Raw genomic sequence first — 22,160 nt, 5'->3', positions numbered from 1 at the left:
AGAACCTTGGTTCGATCTAATCGCCACCTAAGAGAACGCGCAATGTCATCAGTTCTGCAGGTTGGAATTTCCAAGGCGGCACTCGCTCAGAGACACTTTTCGTCGCGAGTGGAGTTGCGGTCTGTTATACGCCTTTCCGTCTATACCACTTCTGCCCAGAGTGCTAAAGAAGATCAGGCGCGACCGGGCCCAAGTCATCCTTGTGGCTCCGGATTGGGCACAAAGATACTGGTATCCCGAGCTACTCAGTCTGTCAATCGATCCCCCGATTCACCTTCCTCTTCAGGAGGACCTTCTGTCGCAGCAGCGTGGAGATTGAGCGGCGGCAGTTGATGCCATTTGACTTGCCTACTGAAGTCTGAAATGTCATTCTGGCAGCCAGGCGTTCCTCCACTAAAACGGTATAAGCCTGCAGGTGGAACAAATTTGTGGCATGGTGCACAGCAAAGGCTGTGGATCCCCTTTCCGCCCCTCTTTCGGAGGTTCTCCTCTTTCTTCTTTCCCTGGCCCAGCAGGGCTCTGCTCTGGGTACCATCAATGGATATCTCTCAGCTGTTTCCGCCTTCTTACGGCTTCCTGATCAGCCTTCTCTTTTCAAGTCCCCTGTTGTAAATAGATTCTTAAAAGGCATTACTCACATGTTTCCTCCTGTCCCCTTTGTAATGCCTCAGTGGGACTTGAATCTGGTGTTAACCTATCTGATGTGCGCTCCTTTTGAGCCACTTCATAACTGTCTTCTTCGTTTTCTGACTCTCAAGACTGCTTTCCTGGTTGCCATCACCTCTGCCAGAAGAGTGAGTGAGCTCCAGGCTCTTTCTTCTAAACCTCCTTTCCTCTCTGTCCATCCGGACAAGGTTGTTCTGAGGGCTCGCCCTTATTTTCTTCCTAAGGTGGTTACTGCCTTTCACATCGGGCAGTCTGTTACCTTGCCCACCTTCTTTCCGCCTCCGCATCCCTCGAAAGAGGAAGAGAGGGTCCACCGTCTGGACCCAAAACGTGCGCTCTCCTTCTTTCTGATGGATACATCTGCCAGTGGATTCCTCACCTTGTGAATATCCCCTGCGCCAGCATTCCACGGAACTTTTCTTTCCCAGCACTCTACGTCGACGTGGGCGACGTCGCAATGCATCGGCTCCGCACGCGACTCCGTATGACGTCACCGGAGCCATAAGAAGCCCACGTCGGCGTGATGACGTCCGTTCCCTTTTTTCCGCGCCGTCGACGCGCAACGGTTTTTTCCAGTGCTCTCTAGCTACTTTGTAGTTTAGCTGTGTTACTGTGTTAAGTTCAGTATGTCTTCAACGAGGAAGTCGGGCTTTAAGCCCTGTAGGGAATGTGGAGGCCTGATGTCCATGACGGATCCGCATCAGGACTGTTTATGGTGCCTTTCTTCAGACCGCGATATGGAAGAATGCAGGTGCTGTAGGAGCATGAATCCTAAAGCTCTGAAGGAGAGGAAGACTAAGCTCTTCATGAAGAAGATCGGTGAGGAGAAGAGAGGGAGAAAAAAAGAGAAGTCGAGGCGGGAGTCATCGACTTCGAGGTCGTCGAAGTCGAAGAAACACCACAAGAAGAGGAAGCATTCTTCTCGGCGTCAGTCCTCGAAGTCCAGGAAGTCGAGGTCGGCTTCGCCCCGTCGACGTCGGAGCAAGGACTTGTCACCTTCTCCTTCTCCTTCTAAGTCTCCGAAGTCTCCCTCGCCGAAGCGGGCTCCAGCTCGTTCCCTGACGCAGTCACCGGCTCCGTCTAAGGCTTCGACTCCGGGTCGAGTGGAGTCTGATGTTCCTTTGGATGAGCAAGAACAGGAAGAGGCTGCTCCGGTGCCGGATGACTCTGCGGCTCCGGTGGATGATACTGCGGAGCCGACGCCGGTGACTCCACAAAGGGATACAGGGTCGGTCCCATATCCCCAATTCCCGGCTCCAGGTACAGATACCTCAAACTTTCTGAATGCCATGTATGGTATTTTTAATAGGGCGGCCTTCCCATCCGGAGCACCAACTGGTCCCGTGGGTCCGATGGCGTTTACGCTAGGGGTGCCGCAGCATTATGCTCAGGCCCCCTTTTTGCCATTTATGCCGATGGCGCCTTCCTGGCAGTTTCCGGCGCCGTCTGGGGATCTGACACGACCTCGGATGGACCATCAGTCTTCGTAACCTTCCTCGACGCCGAGGCCGACTCCATCGGCGCCGCGTCCGGCGCCGCCGACTCCACCTATGGCGCCTCCGACTCCGGTACCTCTGGCTCCACCGACGCCGCATACGACGTCGACGACGCCGGCTCCCCGGATCCGGTCGAGACGGGAGGCCCAAAGGGTATTGGAGGAAGGGAGATATCGAGCGGAGGTGGAAGAAGGTGAAGTGGACTCTTCTTCGGATGAGTTTGAAGGGATAGAAGAAGCAAGTGGTTTGGATACCACCCCAGAGTGGGAGCATACTTATGCAAGGTCTTCTCCTCCACAGGAATTGGCACCCTACCATGTGGTGATTAAGAAAGCTGCAGAATTGTTAGATCTGCAGCTACCCTCTGTGGAGTACAAGTCTAACCTGCTTACGGAGGTGTTGCACTCTCCGACGTCAGCTTCGGTGCCTTTGCTGCCTTTCAATGAGGCCGTCTTGGAACCGGTGTTGGAGGTGTGGAGGAAACCTCTTTCATCTCCGGCGGTTTGCAGACAGGTGGCAAGAAGGTACAGAGTTGCACCAGGAGATCCGGATTTTTTGTCCACGCATCCATCTCCGGAGAGCCTAGTTGTGCAGGGTTCATGTTCAAAACATGCTTCGGGTGCTTTCCCTCAGTCTCCGGCTGATAGGGAATCAAAGAAAATTGATCAGGCGGCCAAGAAGTCCTTCTCCTCAGGAAGTATGGCGCTGAAATCATCTAATGCCACATGCTTGCTGGGGCGTTATGTTCATGCCTTGATGGACTCTATTAAATCTTTGGCCCCTAAGTTGCCTGAGGGGGATAAGTCGTCCTTCTTGGAGGTTGTTGCGGACACTCAGGCAGCTGCCAGGCAGGTGATCCAGTCTGGTCTGGATACGGCGGACTCGGTAGCGAGAATTATGGGGTCGTCTATAGCCGCAAGGAGGCAGGCTTGGCTCCGTTCCTCTGGATTCTCAGCAGATGTTCAGGCCACGTTGGTTGATCTGCCATTCGACGGACAGAAACTGTTTGGGGAAAAGGCAGACTCTGCCCTTCAACGATTTAAGGACAGCAGATTGACTGCAAAGTCCTTGGGTCTGCAGGCTCCTGCTAGGGGTACAGCTTTTCGAAAGTCTAGGGGATTCGGAAGATCATCCTTTCGCTCCTTCCGACAGCCCCAACAGCAGCAGCAACAACAGCAGCAGAATCCCCTCTATAGGTCCTATAGAGGGAAGCAAAGAGGTCGGAGAGGTTCTGGACGCAACCCCTCTTCTTCCTCCTCCTCCTCTGCTCCAAATGAGGCTTCAGGGAAGCAGCCCTAGATTCCCACATCCCGGATCATGTAAGACCTGTGGGGGGTTGGGTGTCCTACTTTCTACGGGGTTGGAAATCTGTTACTACCGATCTTTGGGTTTTGAACCGCGTAGAGACTGGGTACGCCCTTCCCTTTCGGGAGTTTCCTCCCCCTTACCCTCCTTGCCAAGGTTATTGTTCGGAAGACCATCTGCTTCTCCTGCAGAAAGAAGTTCTAGCCTTGCTTCAGAAAGGTGCAATAGAGGTGGTTCCGGAGCAGGAAAGGGTTCAGGGATGCTACTCCCGGTATTTTCTGATTCCCAAAAAGGACGGCAGATTGTGTCCGATTCTGGACCTCAGAATCTTGAATTTTTACCTGAGACAGGAGAAATTCAAGATGCTGACCCTTGCGCAGGTTCTTCAAGTGTTGCAGCAAGGAGACTGGATGGTGTCGCTCGACTTGCAGGACGCGTACTTCATGTCCCAATCCTGAAGTCGCACAGGAAGTATCTCCGTTTTACGGTTGAGTCGCAACATTACCAGTTTGCGGTCCTCCCGTTTGGTCTTACTACCGCACCTCGAGTCTTCACAAAGGTGATGGCAGTGGTGGCTGCTCATCTCAGGAGGTCGGGGATCCCGGTTTTCCCTTATCTGGACGACTGGCTTCTGAAGGCAGAGTCCCCAGAGATAGTGCAGCGTCATCTGCAGGTGACATCTCAGCTGTTATTCGACTTGGGTTTTTCGATCAATGTGCCCAAATCTCACCTGGTGCCCTCTCAACGCAACCTGTTTATAGGGGCAGTACTGGACACTACTGTGTGTCGAGCATTCCCTCCTCCTCAAAGGATTCTCGACATTCAGGAGATGGTCCCTTTATTCCACAGTGGAGCGGTTGTTCCAGTTCTGAAGGTCCTTCGCCTGCTCGGTCTGTTTGCCTCCTGCATTCTGTTGGTCAACCACGCATGATGGCACATGAGGGCGCTCCAGTGGTGTCTCCGCAAGCAGTGGTATCAGCACAACGGGGATCTCAGGGAGTCAATCAAGATCTCCAGAGAAGCTGCAGCGGATCTGTCTTGGTGGAGCGTAAAGGGCAATCTGTCACAAGGAAAGCCCTTCCATCTACCTCCATCGGTGGCCACAGTGATAACGGATGCATCCATTTTAGGGTGGGGTGTGCATCTGGGGGATCTGGAGATCAAAGGACTTTGGTCTCCAGAGGAAAGGTTGCTTCACATCAACCTTCTGGAATTGCGGGCGATTCGTTTGGCGCTCAAGGCCTTCCTCCCTTCCCGGTCAGTCGATTCAAGTCCTGACAGACAACACGACCGCGATGTGGTATGTCAACAAGCAGGGAGGAGTGGGGTCTCTTTGTCTATGCAGAGAGGCCTTACATCTATGGTCCTGGGTTCAGGACCATCGGATTTGTCTGATGGCAAATCATCTGGCCGGGGTTTTGAACGTGCGTGCAGACAGTCTCAGTCGGCAGTTCTCCGCCGACCACGAGTGAAGGCTCCATCCGGAGGTGGTTCTTCATGTCTTTCGGACGTGGGGGTCTCCTCGGGTGGACCTGTTTGCCACTTTCGAGAACGCGCACTGCCCGTCATTCTGCAGTCTCCAGTATCCGATGCAGGGGGCGTTGGGGGACGCGTTTCAGTTGAGTTGGGGTTCGCAGCTCCTTTACGCGTTTCCTCCCATACCCTTGATTCCTCGGGTTCTGAGGAAGATTCGCCAAGACCGGGCCCAAGTTAAATTGATTGCCCCGGATTGGCCAAGAAGGGTGTGGTACACAGATCTTCTCCACCTCTCCTCGTGCCCTCCGCTCTGTCTCCCTCTGAGGGCAGACCTCCTCTCGCAGTCGGAGGGGCAGGTTCTACACCCCCACCTCCAGAGCTTACACCTTCATGCCTGGAGATTGAACGGGGCAATCTGAGTTCATTCTCTCTCCTGCCTGATGTGGTGGATGTTATTTTATCGGCCAGGTGACACTCCACCAAGTCCATTTACTCCTACAGGTGGTCTAAGTTTGTTAAATGGTGTGGAGAGAGATCCATTGACCCTTTAAAAGCCCATCTTTCTGATGTGCTCCAGTTTGCTCTTTCCTTGGCTCAGCAGGGCTGTGCTGTGGCCACGGTCAACGGCTATCTTTCGGCCTTATCGGCTTTTCTATGCCTTCCAGATCAACCGTGACTTTTTAAATCTCCGGTTGTTCTGAGGTTTATCAAGGGCCTTACAAACTAGTTTCCTCCCACTCCATTTGTAATGCCTCAGTGGGACCTTAATCTTATTTTAACCTTTTTGATGGGGTCCCCATTTGAGCCTCTACATAGCTGTCCATTGAGGCTGTTGTCCTTTAAGGTGGTTTTTCTTGTAGCCATAACCTCGGCAAGGAGGGTGAGTGAGCTTCAAGCTCTTAGTTCTAAACCCCCGTTTTTAACCTTGCATGCTGAAAGGATGGTTCTCAGGACCAGGGCTGCTTTCCTGCCAAAAGTTGTCACTCTGTTTCATTTGGGGCAGTCCATTACTCTCCCTGTTTTCTATCCTCCTCCTCATCCTTCCAAAGAGGAGGAAAGGCTTCATCGCCTGGACCCAAAGAGAGCTGTAATCTTTTACTTGGACAGAACGAAGGACTTTCGTCTGGACGATAAGCTCTTCGTGGGTTATGTTGGACATTCCAAAGGAAGAGCGGTGCACAAGCGCACGTTGTCGAGATGGATTATCCTTGCCATCAAGATCTGCTACGCCCTGGCTGGTAAGAACCCTCCTGAGGGCATTAGAGCTCATTCAACTAGAGCGAAGTCATCTACATCTGCTTTGGCCCGGGGTGTTCCTGTGGCAGACATTTGTAAAGCCGCGACTTGGGCCTCCCTCCATACCTTCGCAAAGCATTATTGCTTGGACTCTGAGATGAGGAGGGAGGGCCACTTTGCGCGCTCTGTCTTGCAAGACTTTCTGGTTTAGGAAGGTGGACATCCTCCTCCGGGAGTGGGGACTGCTGTGGGAATCTATTCACAAGGTGAGGAATCCACTGGCAGATGTATCCATCAGAAGAACAAGTTACTTACCTTCGGTAACGCTTTTTCTGGTGGATACAGTATCTGCCTGTGGATTCCTCACTGACCCACCCGCCTTCCCGTTGTCCACCTTTGTATACCATGAAAGAGGTCTTGTGGGAATGTTTTGATATTTTCTTGTGCATTTGTAGGCAATGCTGGTTTGTTTGGCATTCCTTTTATTTGTATGCTGTGTATATATGTTGGTATACTGTATACTGTGTATACTTGGAGATGTCGTTGGTTCACCTGTTCGCCGCGAAGGCATGGAAAAAATGGGTGGATCTGACGTCATCACGCCGACGTGGGCTTCTTATGGCTCCGGTGACGTCGTACGGAGTCGCGTGCGGAGCCGATTCATTGTGACGTCGCCCACATCGACGTAGAGTGCTGGGAAGGAAAAGTTCAGTGGAATGCTGGCGCAGGGGATATTCACAAGGTGAGGAATCCACAGGCAGATACTGTATCCACCAGAAAAAGCGTTACCGAAGGTAAGTAACTTGTTCATCTGGACCGCACAAAACAGTTCCGGGTGGATGACCAACTCTTCGTTGGCTACGTGGGCGCTAAGAAGGGGCGGGCAGTGCACAAGCGAACCATCTCTCGGTGGGTCGTTTTGTGCATTAAGGCCTGTTATTCCTTGGCTAAGAAGGATCCTCCTGTGGGGCTGAGGGCCCATTCCACTCGGGCCACAGCGGCTACTACTGCCTTCGGACGGAGAATCCCTCTGCAGGACATTTGTCAGGCAGCAACGTGGGCCTCGCTTCACACGTTTGCCAAGCATTATTGCCTGGACAGCCAAGTCTGGGGAGACGGCTTCTTTAGCCGTTCCGTTCTCCAGGACTTCCTGTTCGCAGACCCACCACCGGGGTTGGTATTGCTGGGGTATCTATTCTAAGGTAAGGAATCTAACTAACGTGTTTCTTTCAGATGCACAAGTTACTTACCTTCGGTAACGATATATCTGTAAGAAACATTAGTTAGTTCGACTTCTTACCGCCCCACCCATCCTCCCCGTTCTGCGAACTGATATCTAGGGTTAAGGTCATCCCTTTCAGGGCCCTAGTTTCATGGCACCAGTGTCTGTTTCTTGCATGGCTCTGCGTTCCTGGTGCGGAAAGCTATGTACAGAACTGACGTCAGCGTGCGAGGGCGTCGTCTAAGTACTCCGACGTCATCCCGGCGATCACGACGCCGACGACGGACGCGGAGTCGCAGACGACGCTACCAACGCGCAAGGGTACTGCTGACGAAAAATCTTTCCGGATCCAGCCTGACGCCTTGGGGTATTCTAAGGTAAGGAATCTAACTAACTAATGTTTCTTACAGATATATCGTTACCGAAGGTAAGTAACTTGTGCTGTAACTATTAGTGACTGTTTCTCCCTTAGGATAATGTTACCATGCTCGAGGCACGTGCCTCAAATCTGACATCTATGATTTCCTACTTCTTTTCTTGTAAAAATCTATAATGTTTAAGGTACTTACCTGATTCCGATGATCTTGGTGTCTAAATTTATATAAAAATCAGTGTTATTTTTCTAAATTGGTTTTGATTTTCTTCTTGAGTGTATGACTCATTTAGTGAATCTCTGTGTACAACAAATGATTAACACTACCCTCTGAAGAGCCTAAACTGCTTGCCCACACCATCACAAAGAGACCATTTGGGATTATTAATTTAAGCACTGTAAGCCAATAAGGGTCATCTGGACTTTCTACATAGTGTACCTCATTTTGGGGCACTACATAAACACCAGCTTCCTACAACCCTTCATCAATATTTCCAATTTGGCCAAGAGATTTTTCATGGATTTTTTAGTTGCATTTTTAATGAGCGATTCAAGCAATGTAGCACTTTCATCAGTGCCCATGACCATTTCAGACCACTGGATCTCCAGTTCACTGAAAGAAAGTTAGCTTTGAAACCCAGAAAGAACCATTACAAAGTTCTGTGCCGACCTATAAGTAGTTACCTGTTAACCCCTAATCCACAACTGATGTTTTCTGATATCCCAATATTTTGCATATGTGTTCCCCATAGCTTTTTTCATTGTGTGAATTGTTTGGAGAGCCGAACTAAAGCTGCTCGAAGCAAGGTACGTCAGCTAGTTTTCATTTTAAGGTTCTCATCTGCATTAGTGTGAAGATGTCAGATGTAAATGGAACATTGAGGCTTTTAGGGGGCACTTGAAGACCGTGCTATAAGATTTGAAGAACAGTGAAAATAACTTGATCATGTGACGTATTCAGAACATAATTAAAATGACAGTATAACACTTTGTTGTATCCATTGCTACATATCATCATGTTTTTTTCTTTTTTGTACTTAGGAGTGTGCTTTATTGGACGCAGTCCTTAGTCCTAGCATGCTCACATCTTTACTTGCTATGGATTCCTGGTGCTTCCTTGCTCGGTAAGCTATGTTTGTATTTGAAGCTTTTTGGTTGGACATTAAATTGTATCCTGGATTTGTTATGGAAAGAATAGTCAAATTATTGTTTTAGAGGGTAATGCAAGTGGAGTGATGCCTTCTGCTAGATTGGGAATGCCCAGAACTATGGATAGCCACATTTCTCCCTGAATAAGTGGCAACTCTTTCCTTGTTTCGTTTTTTAAAACAGAGTCCACATGGAAATTACAAATATGTGGCTTCTGAGTAGTTAAAAAAAAGTTAGCATGAATGTTTTTGGAAATTGTGTTTAAGTGCAAATGTTATACACAGGTTCATGCCGATCAGTTATTCATCTCCTTTGTTCTCAGCACAGTCATAATAGTAGAACAAGTATAAAATAAAAAATCATTAGTCAATAAAAAATCAAATTTGAGTAAACACAATACAGCACTTGACATCAAAAGTTAAAAACTTCTTACACTCGTCAGTGCTCGAGCTATCACATAAAAGAATTAATGATTTTGACGTTTCAACAACCCATCAGAGTTACAAGCGCTATATAAATGCAAACCTTTTTCCCTTTTCTACCCCTCCCCAACCCTTCTCAATCCAAATAACTGACTAACATATCCACCACTCAAATTAATTTCATGTTTCACCATACTAATTCAACACTAATCCTTATGGGTTCCACAGTAGTGTGCTACTCGCCCAAAAAAAGCGCTTCAAAACCCCATCAGGGGTAGCTAGCGCTATATAAATACAACCCTCTTTCCCTCTTCTATCCTGCCACCTACCCTTCTCTATCAAAATATATGAATAACCTATCCACCACTCAAATTACTTAATATTTCACTATACTAATTTTTCAACACTAATCCTTTATGGGTTCAGGAGAAGCATGCTACTCGCCAGAAAAGCGCTTCAACACCCATGAGGGGTAACAAGCGCTTTATAAATACAGACCTTTTTTCCTCTTCTATCCTTCCAAATCCATATAACTGACTAACCTATCCACCACTGAAAATGTACTTGCATGTTTAACTATACTAATTCAACACTAATCCTCTATGGGTCCGAAAAAGTGCTTCGACGCCTCGTCAGGGGTAGTAAGCGCTATACAAATGCAATTACAATACAATACAATACATTGTTAAAAATGCACATAACAACGAACAACATTAGAGGGTCCATTCTTCTTCTCTACCAGTAAGCAACCAGGCCTGCCAAATATATGAAGGCTTGGTCTGTCCTAAATTAAAGTTAAAGTCCATCATATAATTGCTTGGTGCCATAACACTTGAAAATTGAGAGTAATGTATGGCATAATGTAATTGATTTAATGAAGAGGAACATAAAATGCAAGATGGACCCCTTGTCCCCCCCCTCCCCCTCCCCATGCTACAATAACAAAGCCCTCAGTTATTTTTCAGCTGATCCCAATTAGCTAAATAAGATTTAGTAGGAAGTAATTCAAGTCTTTATTTAAGATACCGCGTGGGACGTGATTCAGGTTACATCAAATCCTGAAAGGATTTAAAAGGATGGTCACTTTTCTAGAACATGTAATTATGAAAGCATAATCAACTTTTCTATAAACGGTGAGCCAAATCTTGTCACTTATTAGGTCAGTAGTGTTCACTTTTATGGGGTGGGGGTTGCACAAAGATGGCCAAATCCTAGTTCCATGAGAGTGCATTTGACGTGCCATCAAAATTTTAGCAGTATTGTCATTACAAGATGATATCTCTTGGATTGCTCCAATGTAAACTCCCACAGACCGATTCCTGTGTCACCAAATCCAATAGAAAATTGAGAACCACTAAATATGATATGGATTTAATGCCCAGCTCCCGGTTACTACCCCCATAGTGACCTACGGCGTTTTAGGTCCTCAACTCCCACCCACCCATTGTAACATTGGTACAGCAGCGTGTCTGCTACGCCGTGTTAGTCTGCTGCCGCTCCTCCCCCCCCCATCCACGGTGCCTGGTCTGAGGGGGGTGGACAGTGCAACTGTCTTGTACTGCCGCAAGCCTCCCTGCCTCGCCCTGCTCTGCAGCCGCAAAAAATCCGCCAAACCTACTTGGTTTGGTTGGTTCCCCCATCCCCGCTCCCGCTCTGTGCACTCTCAGTCTCCGCACTGTCTAGCTCGGCCCAGCTTAGCCTGGTCTGGTTTCGCTCCCCCCAGCCCCGTCGCCCATCCGATATCCCAGCCCACATCTATACCTTGGCCCTGCTGGGCTCTTGCTGTGGGGGCCCTTGTTCACCCCTTCGCACCCCCTTGCACACCCTCTACATACGTAATATACCACACCACCTCAGTTCTATTCCTTGTAGAACCGTTTGAGGGGTGCGGGGGGTACAGGGGCAACAGGGGTCGTAGGGTAGGTTGGTGTGGGCACGAAGAAGGGGGGGGAACGGAAGAAAGGGGGGTGTCCAGAAGGCAGTGCTTGCACTACCAGTTACGTGAGATCCATGCGAGTCCATCGCAAAATCGGCAGAGGAGGATCCGGCTTCAACCAGCTTTATATCGGCAACATAGTTAAATTAAACAAAACAGAGTGATGAGATCCGGGAGAAATAGGAATGTGGTCTCATCACCGAAACGAAAAAAACTAAAACAGCTGGCAGCAGCGGTAGAGGGTGCAGCAGCGAACGTCTCCAACCAACTAATGTCCTTGCCCTCACTGGATTCGCCAGCTTCATTCCCCTGTGGACGAGAGCCAGTTGGCAACAGGGACCATATTTTTTCGCTGTGTCACAAGTCTAAACAATCCTTCTCAATTTTGGAGTATTTAAAAAAAAAAAAAAAGCACCTGGAGTGGCTAGACCTCTTTCCCCCCCACAAACATTGGTGGTACCAAGGACTAGCAATTTCCATCAAACATTTGAGGCAGTTATCCATATGTCGCCGATTAGCAAAACCACATCATCAACTGTCACCCCTATCGCCAACTAAGCGTCAGCCCACTTGGGGATGATTCAAAAATGCCCCCTGCACTTTCCATGGCAATTTCTCCGGCTATTCAGCAGTCTTTATCCTGTCACTCCTCTGCATCTCAGGAAAGTTACACGCCATCTGCTTCAAGAAATTTTCCTTGGGCCGAAACAATTGAAATAATTGAACGATTACCTAGTGTCGTGCCACAGCATTCAGATATCTTTATGCCCACATCAACTGCACAACTGTTAGCAAGTCCTCTACTTGCACAAAACCACCACTCCCCAAGCTTTGGAGCACCCAGTCCCATTGTAATCCAACTGGAAAGGGCCCCGAAGGAGGATATTATACTCCTCTCGTTGCAAATCTTGTCAATTGTAACGGCAGCCACAGTCACAGCCACGGCCACTACCACGGCCACTACAAGTGCAGTCACAGTCCCTATAAAGTTTGGACAAGGAACCGATACAAAAGATTTTAAAGATCAACTGTAATTGGATTTATCCTTCTTTCTCAAAGACTCGGATAACTCACCCATTATGAAACAGGAACCTGACTCACAGGCCGCCTCTTTGTCACCCATGCCCAACATTTGGCCGCAACTGTTGCAGACCTTTCAATCTACAGTCACGGCACTAAATTATCACTCTGACAAATTGGATACGCAAGTCGATCTTTTGAATACCTTAGCCGTGTTTACAGCAGGTATCGACAACAAATTAGACAATTTAACAACTTAATAATAAGGGCTAAATCATCTGCAAACCTGGTTCAATCCGTCTGCTGCTGCTCTCCCATTATTGATAGCCTTTCAGCACTTCCTGCCTTTTTAACCGGTGTTTTAGATGAAGTCAAACAACTGTCAGGTGGCAGCGTCAGCAAGGGCCAGGTTCAGGAGCCCGTACAGTTCGCAACCTCCGTTAAAATAAATGATAAGATAATAACAGCAGACGTCTGCGAGATGCCAGACAGCAAAGAGGGGAAACCTCTTGCGGCATCCAAGCCGTTTCACATGGTTCAAGGGTTGCCAACACCAGCTAAGTTGACTCCATCCTTGTTGTCGCGCCCACAAATCATGAACAATATCACAAACTTACTTGATCCCCCTATTGTAGTCCTTGATTCTGAGCCACTCATTCTGGTTCCATCTAGCTCCACGTCAGTTTCACAATCGCTCCATCCTCTTAGCAAAAGAGAGAAAAAACGTCAACGTAAACAAAGAAACAAACTTACAACAAAATCTGCGGCAGCACCCTCTAAACTGTTTCCATTGTTTAAGATCCTGGCCAACGAACAGGTCTTGAATCCTATTCCATCAAATCAGGACCATCAGACTGTAACAGCCCCTCTGTCATCAAATCTCGAGCAGGCTACCCTTGTATGTCGACAGGGCCAACATGATCCCATCCCCGGCCGAAGAAGCTCCCCTCAAGTCCTCCAGGAAGACGCAGCGGCTGAAAACCTAAAAGACCCTGCAAATGGCATGGAACTAGCAACAGGTCAAACACAAGCTGTAAATACAAATTTTCTTATTAAAGCGATCACTCATACCCAACCCATTCAATCCTCTGGTACCCAAATTGCTCCATTAGGTACTGGAGGTCACCACCCAAAAGTCTTTTTTAAGAACACACTAAAGTCACCAGAGAATTGTCTGACAACTTCAGACGGGCTTCGAGGTAATCCGATATCACTTCTTGGTATAGCCACCGACCCCGTAATGGAAAAAAGGACTCTAAATGAAAAGGGTCATTTGCAATCAAGTGCCGTCTGTGACCCCCAGTGTTCCAAAATTCTTTTTGTACCTGAATATAAATCAAAAGGTCATCACAACGTCCTCAATAGAGCAAATATTATTAAAGTACTGAAAGGAGCCTCGGGTCTCGAAACATGGGTATCTGATGATATCGAATATAAAGAATTTCTTCCACCAAGAGGGTTGCAACCCTCTGAAGTAACTTTGGTGACATTTAAATCAGCAGCCCGGGCACAAGCTCTTCTAGCCTGCAAAGATACTCTTCGGTAATGGGGCATTAAAATCTTTCCTTACCTTAACCCAGGCTACCCGATGATATTAGCCAACCAATCGGCAACACAGGCGAGTGTGCGTCGGTCATCAAACTGCGACAGTAGCAAATCATATTCAATCTTAAAAAACGCAGTAGGTGATGCATCTCTATCAGGAAGCTTACGGACCGCTCTCTCGAACTTCCATGAAATCTATGACTGGGGGTGACTACCAGCAGCCTTGTCCCGTAAGAACCTACCTTGACCACATGGACAAACTTCGTTAAAATCGACCTGCATGCAGGCTGTTAATCCTAGCACTCCCCATTCTAAATCAGTAAATTCTACAAATCTTCAGTTACAGACCCGCGTATCCCTGTGCTCATGGAATATTAGCGGTCTTCAACATAAAATGGCCTCACTAGAGACCCGAAACTTTACCTTTGGTCACGATCTAATCGCCCTACAAGAAACATGGGCAACCTGCAATTGCCCCATTGATGGATTTATTGAATACTGGAAACCAGCTGTTAGAGCCTGTAAATATGGCCGCCCAAAGGGAGGATTGACAATCTACATTTCATGCAGCCTAAAGGGCCCAATAGAGCCACTAAACTTCGAGGAGGACTGGTTGCTTGGAGTTAAATTCAGCTCGTGGAGACAGCACCCCCTGTTGCTGCTCAATGTTTATATCAATCCAAGCGCACGGACTTAAAGCGCCCATTTAAACCGCCTGCTCAAAATTCTGTGCGACTTAGCAATGGCCTATCCTCCTGCCGACTGTTTGCTCACTGGGGATTTTAATACCAACTTGTTTCAGGGAAACTCCTCGGAGTGGGGGGAATGTCCCCTATGGTCACTGTCAGCACTGAAGCCTCAGTCTAAACCCCCAAATCAACCACATTGTGCTTTGGGGGAGCTCTGCGTGCTGCAACTGTCTAGCGCAGGTTTCATTGTAGTGAATGGCAGGTTCACACAGGACATTCCGCCAAACTGGTCATGGACAAACGGACGAAAGTGCTCTTTTTTAGACTATACCATCTGTAACTTAGCCCTGTTCTCCCATTTGGAAAATTACAGCATTGAGGCTCGATTAGAGACTGACCACCGTCCACAAGTTGTCATTATCAACACCAATCCAGCCATTCATAACTTAGCTTCAACAACCTGTGAGAAGTTGGCCTGATGTATGATGTCACTAGTTATAGTGTACACCTTATATCAGTCCAAATACCCTTATAGTGATTGGTTGTAAAGTCAACCTTATAGACCAGCTATCCTAGTGGTAGCATGGACAAGAGCAGTCTTAGGCTAAACTCTGAATGGCATGTGAAGCCAGCTGTGATACCATATATAATCCCTTGAATACCAAATGAAAGGACACCACAACAGATATATATATATAAAATAAAGTGTATTTATTCTAAGCAAACCCTCAGCACTCTTTATGAGTTTAGAGGTAAGTACAACACAGTCTTATTAATGCATACAGTAAGTCACACAGGTAAGTAATACAGTTAGGCCCTAGGGGCCACGCAAACCATATACTAAATAAGTGGTATAAGAACCACTGTCACGGAAATAGAATAGGCCTAGGCCTAGGGAATCGCTGGGGCTACACTACACTAGCGTTAGTTAGGAAGTGGGAGGCCCACGGGATTCGTGTGCAGAGTGGAAACACTCACGCGTAATGCGTAAAAGTCAATAGCAATAGTACAGTTTAGAAAACGGTAGATTTAGGACACTTCCGGAGTAGCTAGGAAGTTGAGACTTGAAAACTAGACACTAGGATAGTCACTATCCTGATGAGCACCGGAGTACCCAAGTTACCTAGCCCACAGGCTGCGGGTGCATAGGGGTGAAGATGCGTCGTTTTCGTCGTCGACTCCTATGGATGCCTGAAGAAAGATGCTGACAGGCAGTCAGTGAAGAGTGTCCGGTGGATCCCAAGGCTGGGATCAAGAAGAGAAGAAACCTGCAAGCAGAGGGGACAGAGTCAAGGTCACTAGCCAGTGACCACGTGGAACCAGGAAGGAACCAGGCAATGTCGTGAAGAGTTGCAGGTGAAGGTGAAGCTTGTCGCTGCAGCCAGGAGGACCAGGAAGCGTTGAGGACGACCAGGACCAGGAGGCGAGCTGTCCCACGAAGGCTCTTGCTGTCGGCGGCGTCGAAGTTGGACTAGGACTCACCAAGCCTTGGCAAGCGGAACCCACGAAGAACAAAGGACTTGCTTCTGGTGCAGACCAGGAAGGTCTGGGGTGCTTCTTCTTTGCAGAGAAGCGGGAGCCAGTCTGGAGGAGCCAAACCAGCGCAGAAGATTTCAGGGAGCGTCGTCACAAAGGCCACTAGCCAGCGGGCAAGCAACCGGACAGACGCGGCAAGCAGGAAAATGCTGAAGGGCCCCACGCAGGACTCGTGGAGTGTGGGGGGCTGGTCTTCGGTGCAGATGGTGCTTGGGGTTGGGGCTTCTCAATCCCCGGTGCACAACTTCGAGGGTACCTCAGAAGCTGCGCTGTAAGTTACTAGCCACTTTTCCCAGGTAGCCGGTCCCACGTCGCTCGTCGCCTCCACGGATCTCAGCTCTGCTGCAGATGTGGATGAGGGTCGGAGAAGTCTGGAAATTAAGGCTCTGGTCGGGCTCTGCAGTCGGTTCCTCGTCGAACGTTTCACAAAGCAAAGGGTAGTCTCTTGATGGTGCCTGTTTGCACAGGGTAGCCACTCCTTGGCTACAAGGGAGATTCTTCAGTCTTCTTCTTTCGTCGAATGTCGAAGGTCCAGAGTTTCTGTTCAGTTTTGCAGGTTCAGGATAATCTAAAGTCTTGAGGCCCAACTCCCACTCTTATACTAATCTGGGGGGCTGGGATACCTGCTAGGTCACGCCTTATGGGTGGGACCTGGGAGGGGGTGGTTACACCCACTTCCCTTTGTCCAGTTTCGCGCCAGAGCTGGGGCTGGAGTGCCCCAGCGCCGGTTTGAACTGGACTATGCAAGGAACACCTTGTGTGCCCCAGGCATGTCTCATTCCTTTCAGCCCACCCTGCCCCAATACACTATAGGCTGTCTGGGGAGGTGCTAGCACCTCCCCAAGCAGGAAACCTATTGTCCAGGCCTCCCTGGCTGGGATCACTCCCAGCAGCAGGAGGTCAGACTTGTGTCTGTGGCAGCAGCATCCATTTTGTGATGCTGAGGCTTTGGTTAGAGATAAACAGCAAAGTAGGATTTTAACATGTCTCTCCCTCTAGAAGGGAGGAATAATATCCTCATCACCAGAAATGGTATGGGGGTATTATTCCAAAGTGTTAGACACCTTACACGACATGTTTTGATAAAGCCAAACCATAGTTACCATAACCGTTTAAGATTATAAGGCACTTTAAGAGTATATGGTAGGCTATATCATAGAACAGCTATAAGGACATGGTTCCGAAAGCTGCAGACAGGCTCAGCTCATGCTAGAGCACCATCTCACATGTTACCAAGCACTCTGCCTCCAGGATTGTTAAGGCCTGCCATAGGAGTGACTGATAGGTACACATGTGTCTATATATAAGGGCAGATATAGGCATACTATATCTAAGCAAGGGGTGATTACACGACCTTGCCCCAGCTGAGTGATCAGCCAGTTGTGTCTGATTGGAAGGCCAGACCAGGGGTGGCATAATACATGCTGCAGCCCCTGGGAGGCCTAGGGTACACCTATGCCCTGGGTACCTAGGGTACACTGTACAGGGTCCAATAAGGTGATCCTTACCAATTGTGTATGTACCTAGGGTACATGGAGTCCATTTTACAGAGAGAGCAGACAGCCTGAGACCCTGAATGGCAGGATCTCAGGCCAACTAAGTCGAAAAACCAGCTAGACACTAGGCAAAAAGTTGGGGGTAACCATAGTCAGATATCCACCTTCCTACACAACCCCCCCCCAAACGAAAGGAGATAAGGCTGGCCTTGACAAGGTAAGCCTCTATTGCCTGAGTGGCCATATAAGGAAGAACCAGCACTGGCATGGTTACCCCCTGTCTCATGGTCCACTAAGCAATCCCTCATCCTAAAGATATCATAGGGTCTCCACCATAGGGAATCTCTACCTTTGGTGTGTCTTTGCCAAGTAAAAGGCTGGTGTTGAGATGGAGTACTGAAGTGAGTGTCCTCAAAGTGAGGCCTCAGCTTCCTCCAATCATCCTCCACCCTGGATGCCTTTCTTTCTCTAACTGAGTTGCACTGTGCTCTCAGGGTCAGCCTCTGGCTACCTAAAGCTGGAGGCTGGGTCCCTTTTGTGGGCTTACTGGAGGGACAGGTCAGGTTTGGGGCCCTAAGGTCCCATGTTTGCCTGTGCCCAACAGAATCCCTCTGGGGGAGGTCCCTAACTACCTGTGAAGGGGATCCCTCAGGAATGTTTTTACCCATCACCTGGCTAGGGCTACTAGCCAGGCAATCCTCATTCTTTTGATGGGGGGGTTCCTGTGGACAGGGGCCCTCTTGGGGTCCACTGGCCTCCCTGACCTCTGCAGCCCTGGGCTGACTGAGGCAGGGTAGAGAGAGGCAGGCTACCTGCACCAGACTGGGTCCCACCTTGGAAGGGGCCACTGACATCAGAGGCTCTGCCAGGCCAGGCCTGGCTACCTCTGGGGCAGTTCCTTCACAAGGGGTGAGGTCAGCTCCCTGAGGAGGCTGACCTTTTCCTAATGTCTGGGGAGAGGGAGACTTTTCTTCCTCCCCACTACTCTCTGTTTGTGTGGAGTGATCCATAGTTTCAGGCTTCACTACACCTATGTCAGTCTGAGTATAGGCTGAGACCATTACAGCCTTGCCAACCTTTTCAGGGAGGCACTCAGTTTGGGTTTGAGCTGTGACTGTCACAGCTCTGCCAGTCTCTACAGGGAAGTCTGTCTTTGCCTGGGCTGTGGCTACCACTGCCCTTCCAACCTTTTCAGGGAGGAAATCTACTTGGACAGGGGTTGTGGCTGGCACAACCCCACTACCCTTTTGTGACAGGCCTACCATTTTAGAATGGGTGTCTTGTTCAACTCCAGCCCAAGCTGAGAGTTCTAAGTCATTCCCCAGCAAGCAGTCCACAGGCAAGGTTGGAGACACTGCCACCCTTTTAGGGCCAGTGACACCTCCCCAGCTGAGACATACATCTGCCATGGGATGACTGTTCTGGTTGCCATCAATGTTAGTTACCTGGTATGAGAAACCAGGCAAAAGCTGCTTAGAGGGAACTAGCCTATGGGCCACCATAGTGATGCTAGCTCCAGTGTCTCTGTAGGCCTCAGCTTTTCTACCATTGATGTAGGGTTCCTGTCTGTACCTACCCAAAGTGTTGGGACAGGCAGTGAAGTTGGCAAACCCCATGCCACCATCACAGACAAGAGTAGCTGCTGCAGGGGAATTGGCTAAGCCAGGATCCCCCTGTGTTCCCCAAGAAAACCCAACCAAATTTTTGGGGGCACTCCCACCACCTGGGGGATTACTGCTGACAGTAATAGGTGGTGTGACAGGAGTAGTTGGAGGAACAGTTTTGTTTTTAGCCTGTGGACAACTGCTGTCAGTTTTCCAATGCCCAGGTGTTTTACACACATGGCAGTAAGGCTTTTTAACTGTGGTAGAGGAGGGAGCTTGGGACCCACCACCCTGTGTGGAGTTTTGGGGCCCTGAGGAAGATTTCTCTTTTGCTTTATCCCCACCCTTCTCTTGAGGCTTGGTGGTATCTTTCTTTTGGTCACCACCCTGATTTTTAGGCCTAATCCTGGTCCTGACCCATTTATCTGCCCTCTTTCCCAATTCTTGGGGAGAGGTCAAATCTGAGGCTACCAGGTGTTGATGGAGAAGCTGGTTCTGACAATTATTAAGGATCTGCTCCCTCATAATCAAGTTGTACAATCCTGTATAGTCCTGCACCTTGCTGCCATTTAACCAACCTTCCAAAGCCTTAGTGGCACAATCCACAAAATCAGACCAGTCCTGTGTCTGTGTCTTCTGGGTGTCTCTGAACAACAACCTATATTGCTCAGTGGTTAAGCCAAACCCATCTATCAGAGCACTCTTCAGGACTTTGTAATTGTTTGCATCCTCATCACTGACTGTGAGGAGCTTGTCTCTACCTTTGTCAGAAAAGGAGAGCCACAAGATAGCTGCCCACTGACTTTGGGGTACCTGCTGTACTTTGCAGGCCCTCTCCAAAGCAGTCATCCATTTGTGGATGTCATCCCCATTCTGATATGGGGGGACTATCTTGCTTAGGTTTCTATGGTCATAAGACCTATCCCTATCTCTAGGAATGCTGCTGCCACCAGTGGGTTCTGACCCACACAATTTTTGCTCTCTAGCCAGAGCAAGCTTCTCTTTGGCAAGGGCAATTTCTTCCCTCTGAATCCTCAGATTAGCTTCCCTCATTCTGGCTTTATGCTCCTTTCTCTCAGGTGAAGTCATTCCCCTGTGAGAGGAAGCATTAGAGATGCTAGAAACATGGGAGTGGATGGATTCCCTTGAAGGGGATCTGTCCCTCCTGCTTCTCTGTGAATGCCTACTTGTGGGTCTGTATGGGGGGACCCCATGCAAACTCCCATGTAAGCTTAAGTTAGCCTGGCTAAGTCTCCTTACTTGGCTCTGGCTGTCTACCTCTTCCTCTGAAGTCCCATCTGACTCATCTGTGGTGGGTAGACCCTCCTCTGTGCCTAGGGCACCTTCCTGAGATGCCCTCTGAGCATCATACTCCTCTAGGAGTTGTCTTAACTGAAGGAGGGTAGGGTTTGCACCCTGTTTTATTCCTCTGGAGGTACACAATTGTCTCATCTCCTGGAATGTTAAGGTATCATACCTAGAGGGGGTCTTCTGCAGACCTGCCCCTCCTGAGAGAGCATCTACTTGATCTCCTCCCAGAGGCATGATCTAGTGAGGGTGTGGTGTGTGCACCTACCTACACTAGTTGTTTCTACTAAACCTCTCTAGTAGTTGTAGTCAGGGTGTGTTACTCCCTTCAACCTACAACTACTAAGTCCAGTAGGACTTAAGTATTATAAACTATGTTATATGTACCTAGACAATATCTGTGTGATCTTTCAATTTAGTATCTCAAGATTACAATGGTATTACAACAGCAAGCTCAGATCCCACCGCTGCCACCAATGTGAGAAGTTGGCCTGATGTATGATGTCACTAGTTATAGTGTACACCTTATATCAGTCCAAATACCCTTATGGTGATTGGTTGTAAAGTCAACCTTATAGACCAGCTATCCTAGTGGTAGCATGGACAAGAGCAGTCTTAGGCTAAACTCTGAATGGCATGTGAAGCCAGCTGTGATACCATATATAATCCCTTGAATACCAAATGAAAGGACACCACAACAGATATATATATAAAATAAAGTGTATTTATTCTAAGCAAACCCTCAGCACTCTTTATGAGTTTAGAGGTAAGTACAACACAGTCTTATTAATGCATACAGTAAGTCACACAGGTAAGTAATACAGTTAGGCCCTAGGGGCCACGCAAACCATATACTAAATAAGTGGTATAAGAACCACTGTCACGGAAATAGAATAGGCCTAGGCCTAGGGAATCGCTGGGGCTACACTACACTAGCGTTAGTTAGGGAGTGGGAGGCCCACGGGATTCGTGTGCAGAGTGGAAACACTCACGCGTAATGCGTAAAAGTCAATAGCAATGTTACAGTTTAGAAATAGATAGATTTAGGACACTTCCGGAGTAGCTAGGAAGTTGAGACTTGAAAACTAGACACTAGGATAGTCACTATCCTGATGAGCACCGGAGTACCCAAGTTACCTAGCCCACAGGCTGCGGGTGCATAGGGGTGAAGATGCGTCGTTTTCGTCGTCGACTCCTATGGATGCCTGAAGAAAGATGCTGACAGGCAGTCAGTGAAGAGTGTCCGGTGGATCCCAAGGCTGGGATCAAGAAGAGAAGAAACCTGCAAGCAGAGGGGACAGAGTCAAGGTCACTAGCCAGTGACCACGTGGAACCAGGAAGGAACCAGGCGATGTCGTGAAGAGTTGCAGGTGAAGGTGAAGCTTGTCGCTGCAGCCAGGAGGACCAGGAAGCGTCGAGGACGACCAGGACCAGGAGGCGAGCTGTCCCACGAAGGCTCTTGCTGTCGGCGGCGTCGAAGTTGGACTAGGACTCACCAAGCCTTGGCAAGCGGAACCCACGAAGAACAAAGGACTTGCTTCTGGTGCAGACCAGGAAGGTCTGGGGTGCTTCTTCTTTGCAGAGAAGCGGGAGCCAGTCTGGAGGAGCCAAACCAGCGCAGAAGATTTCAGGGAGCGTCGTCACAAAGGCCACTAGCCAGCGGGCAAGCAACCGGACAGAC

The 22,160-nt window shown here is 48.8% G+C and overlaps 1 protein-coding gene across 1 annotated transcript in view; it reads left to right on the top strand.

Annotated features, from left to right (window-relative positions):
• Positions 1 to 22,160, top strand: part of LOC146856663 (FIGNL1-interacting regulator of recombination and mitosis-like) — a 1,639,010-nt gene that overhangs the window by 491,479 nt on the left and 1,125,371 nt on the right. The window contains exon 5 of the mRNA XM_085654838.1: positions 8,816 to 8,898. Coding sequence (XP_085510964.1) covers positions 8,816 to 8,898 — 83 coding nt within the window. The remainder of the gene's footprint in view (positions 1 to 8,815; positions 8,899 to 22,160) is intronic.

The sequence above is a fragment of the Triturus cristatus genome, chromosome 4_1 (assembly GCF_964204655.1).
Source record: "Triturus cristatus chromosome 4_1, aTriCri1.1, whole genome shotgun sequence".
NCBI classification, from domain to species: Eukaryota; Metazoa; Chordata; class Amphibia; order Caudata; family Salamandridae; genus Triturus; species Triturus cristatus.
This window is presented reverse-complemented; position numbering and strand designations above follow the sequence as displayed.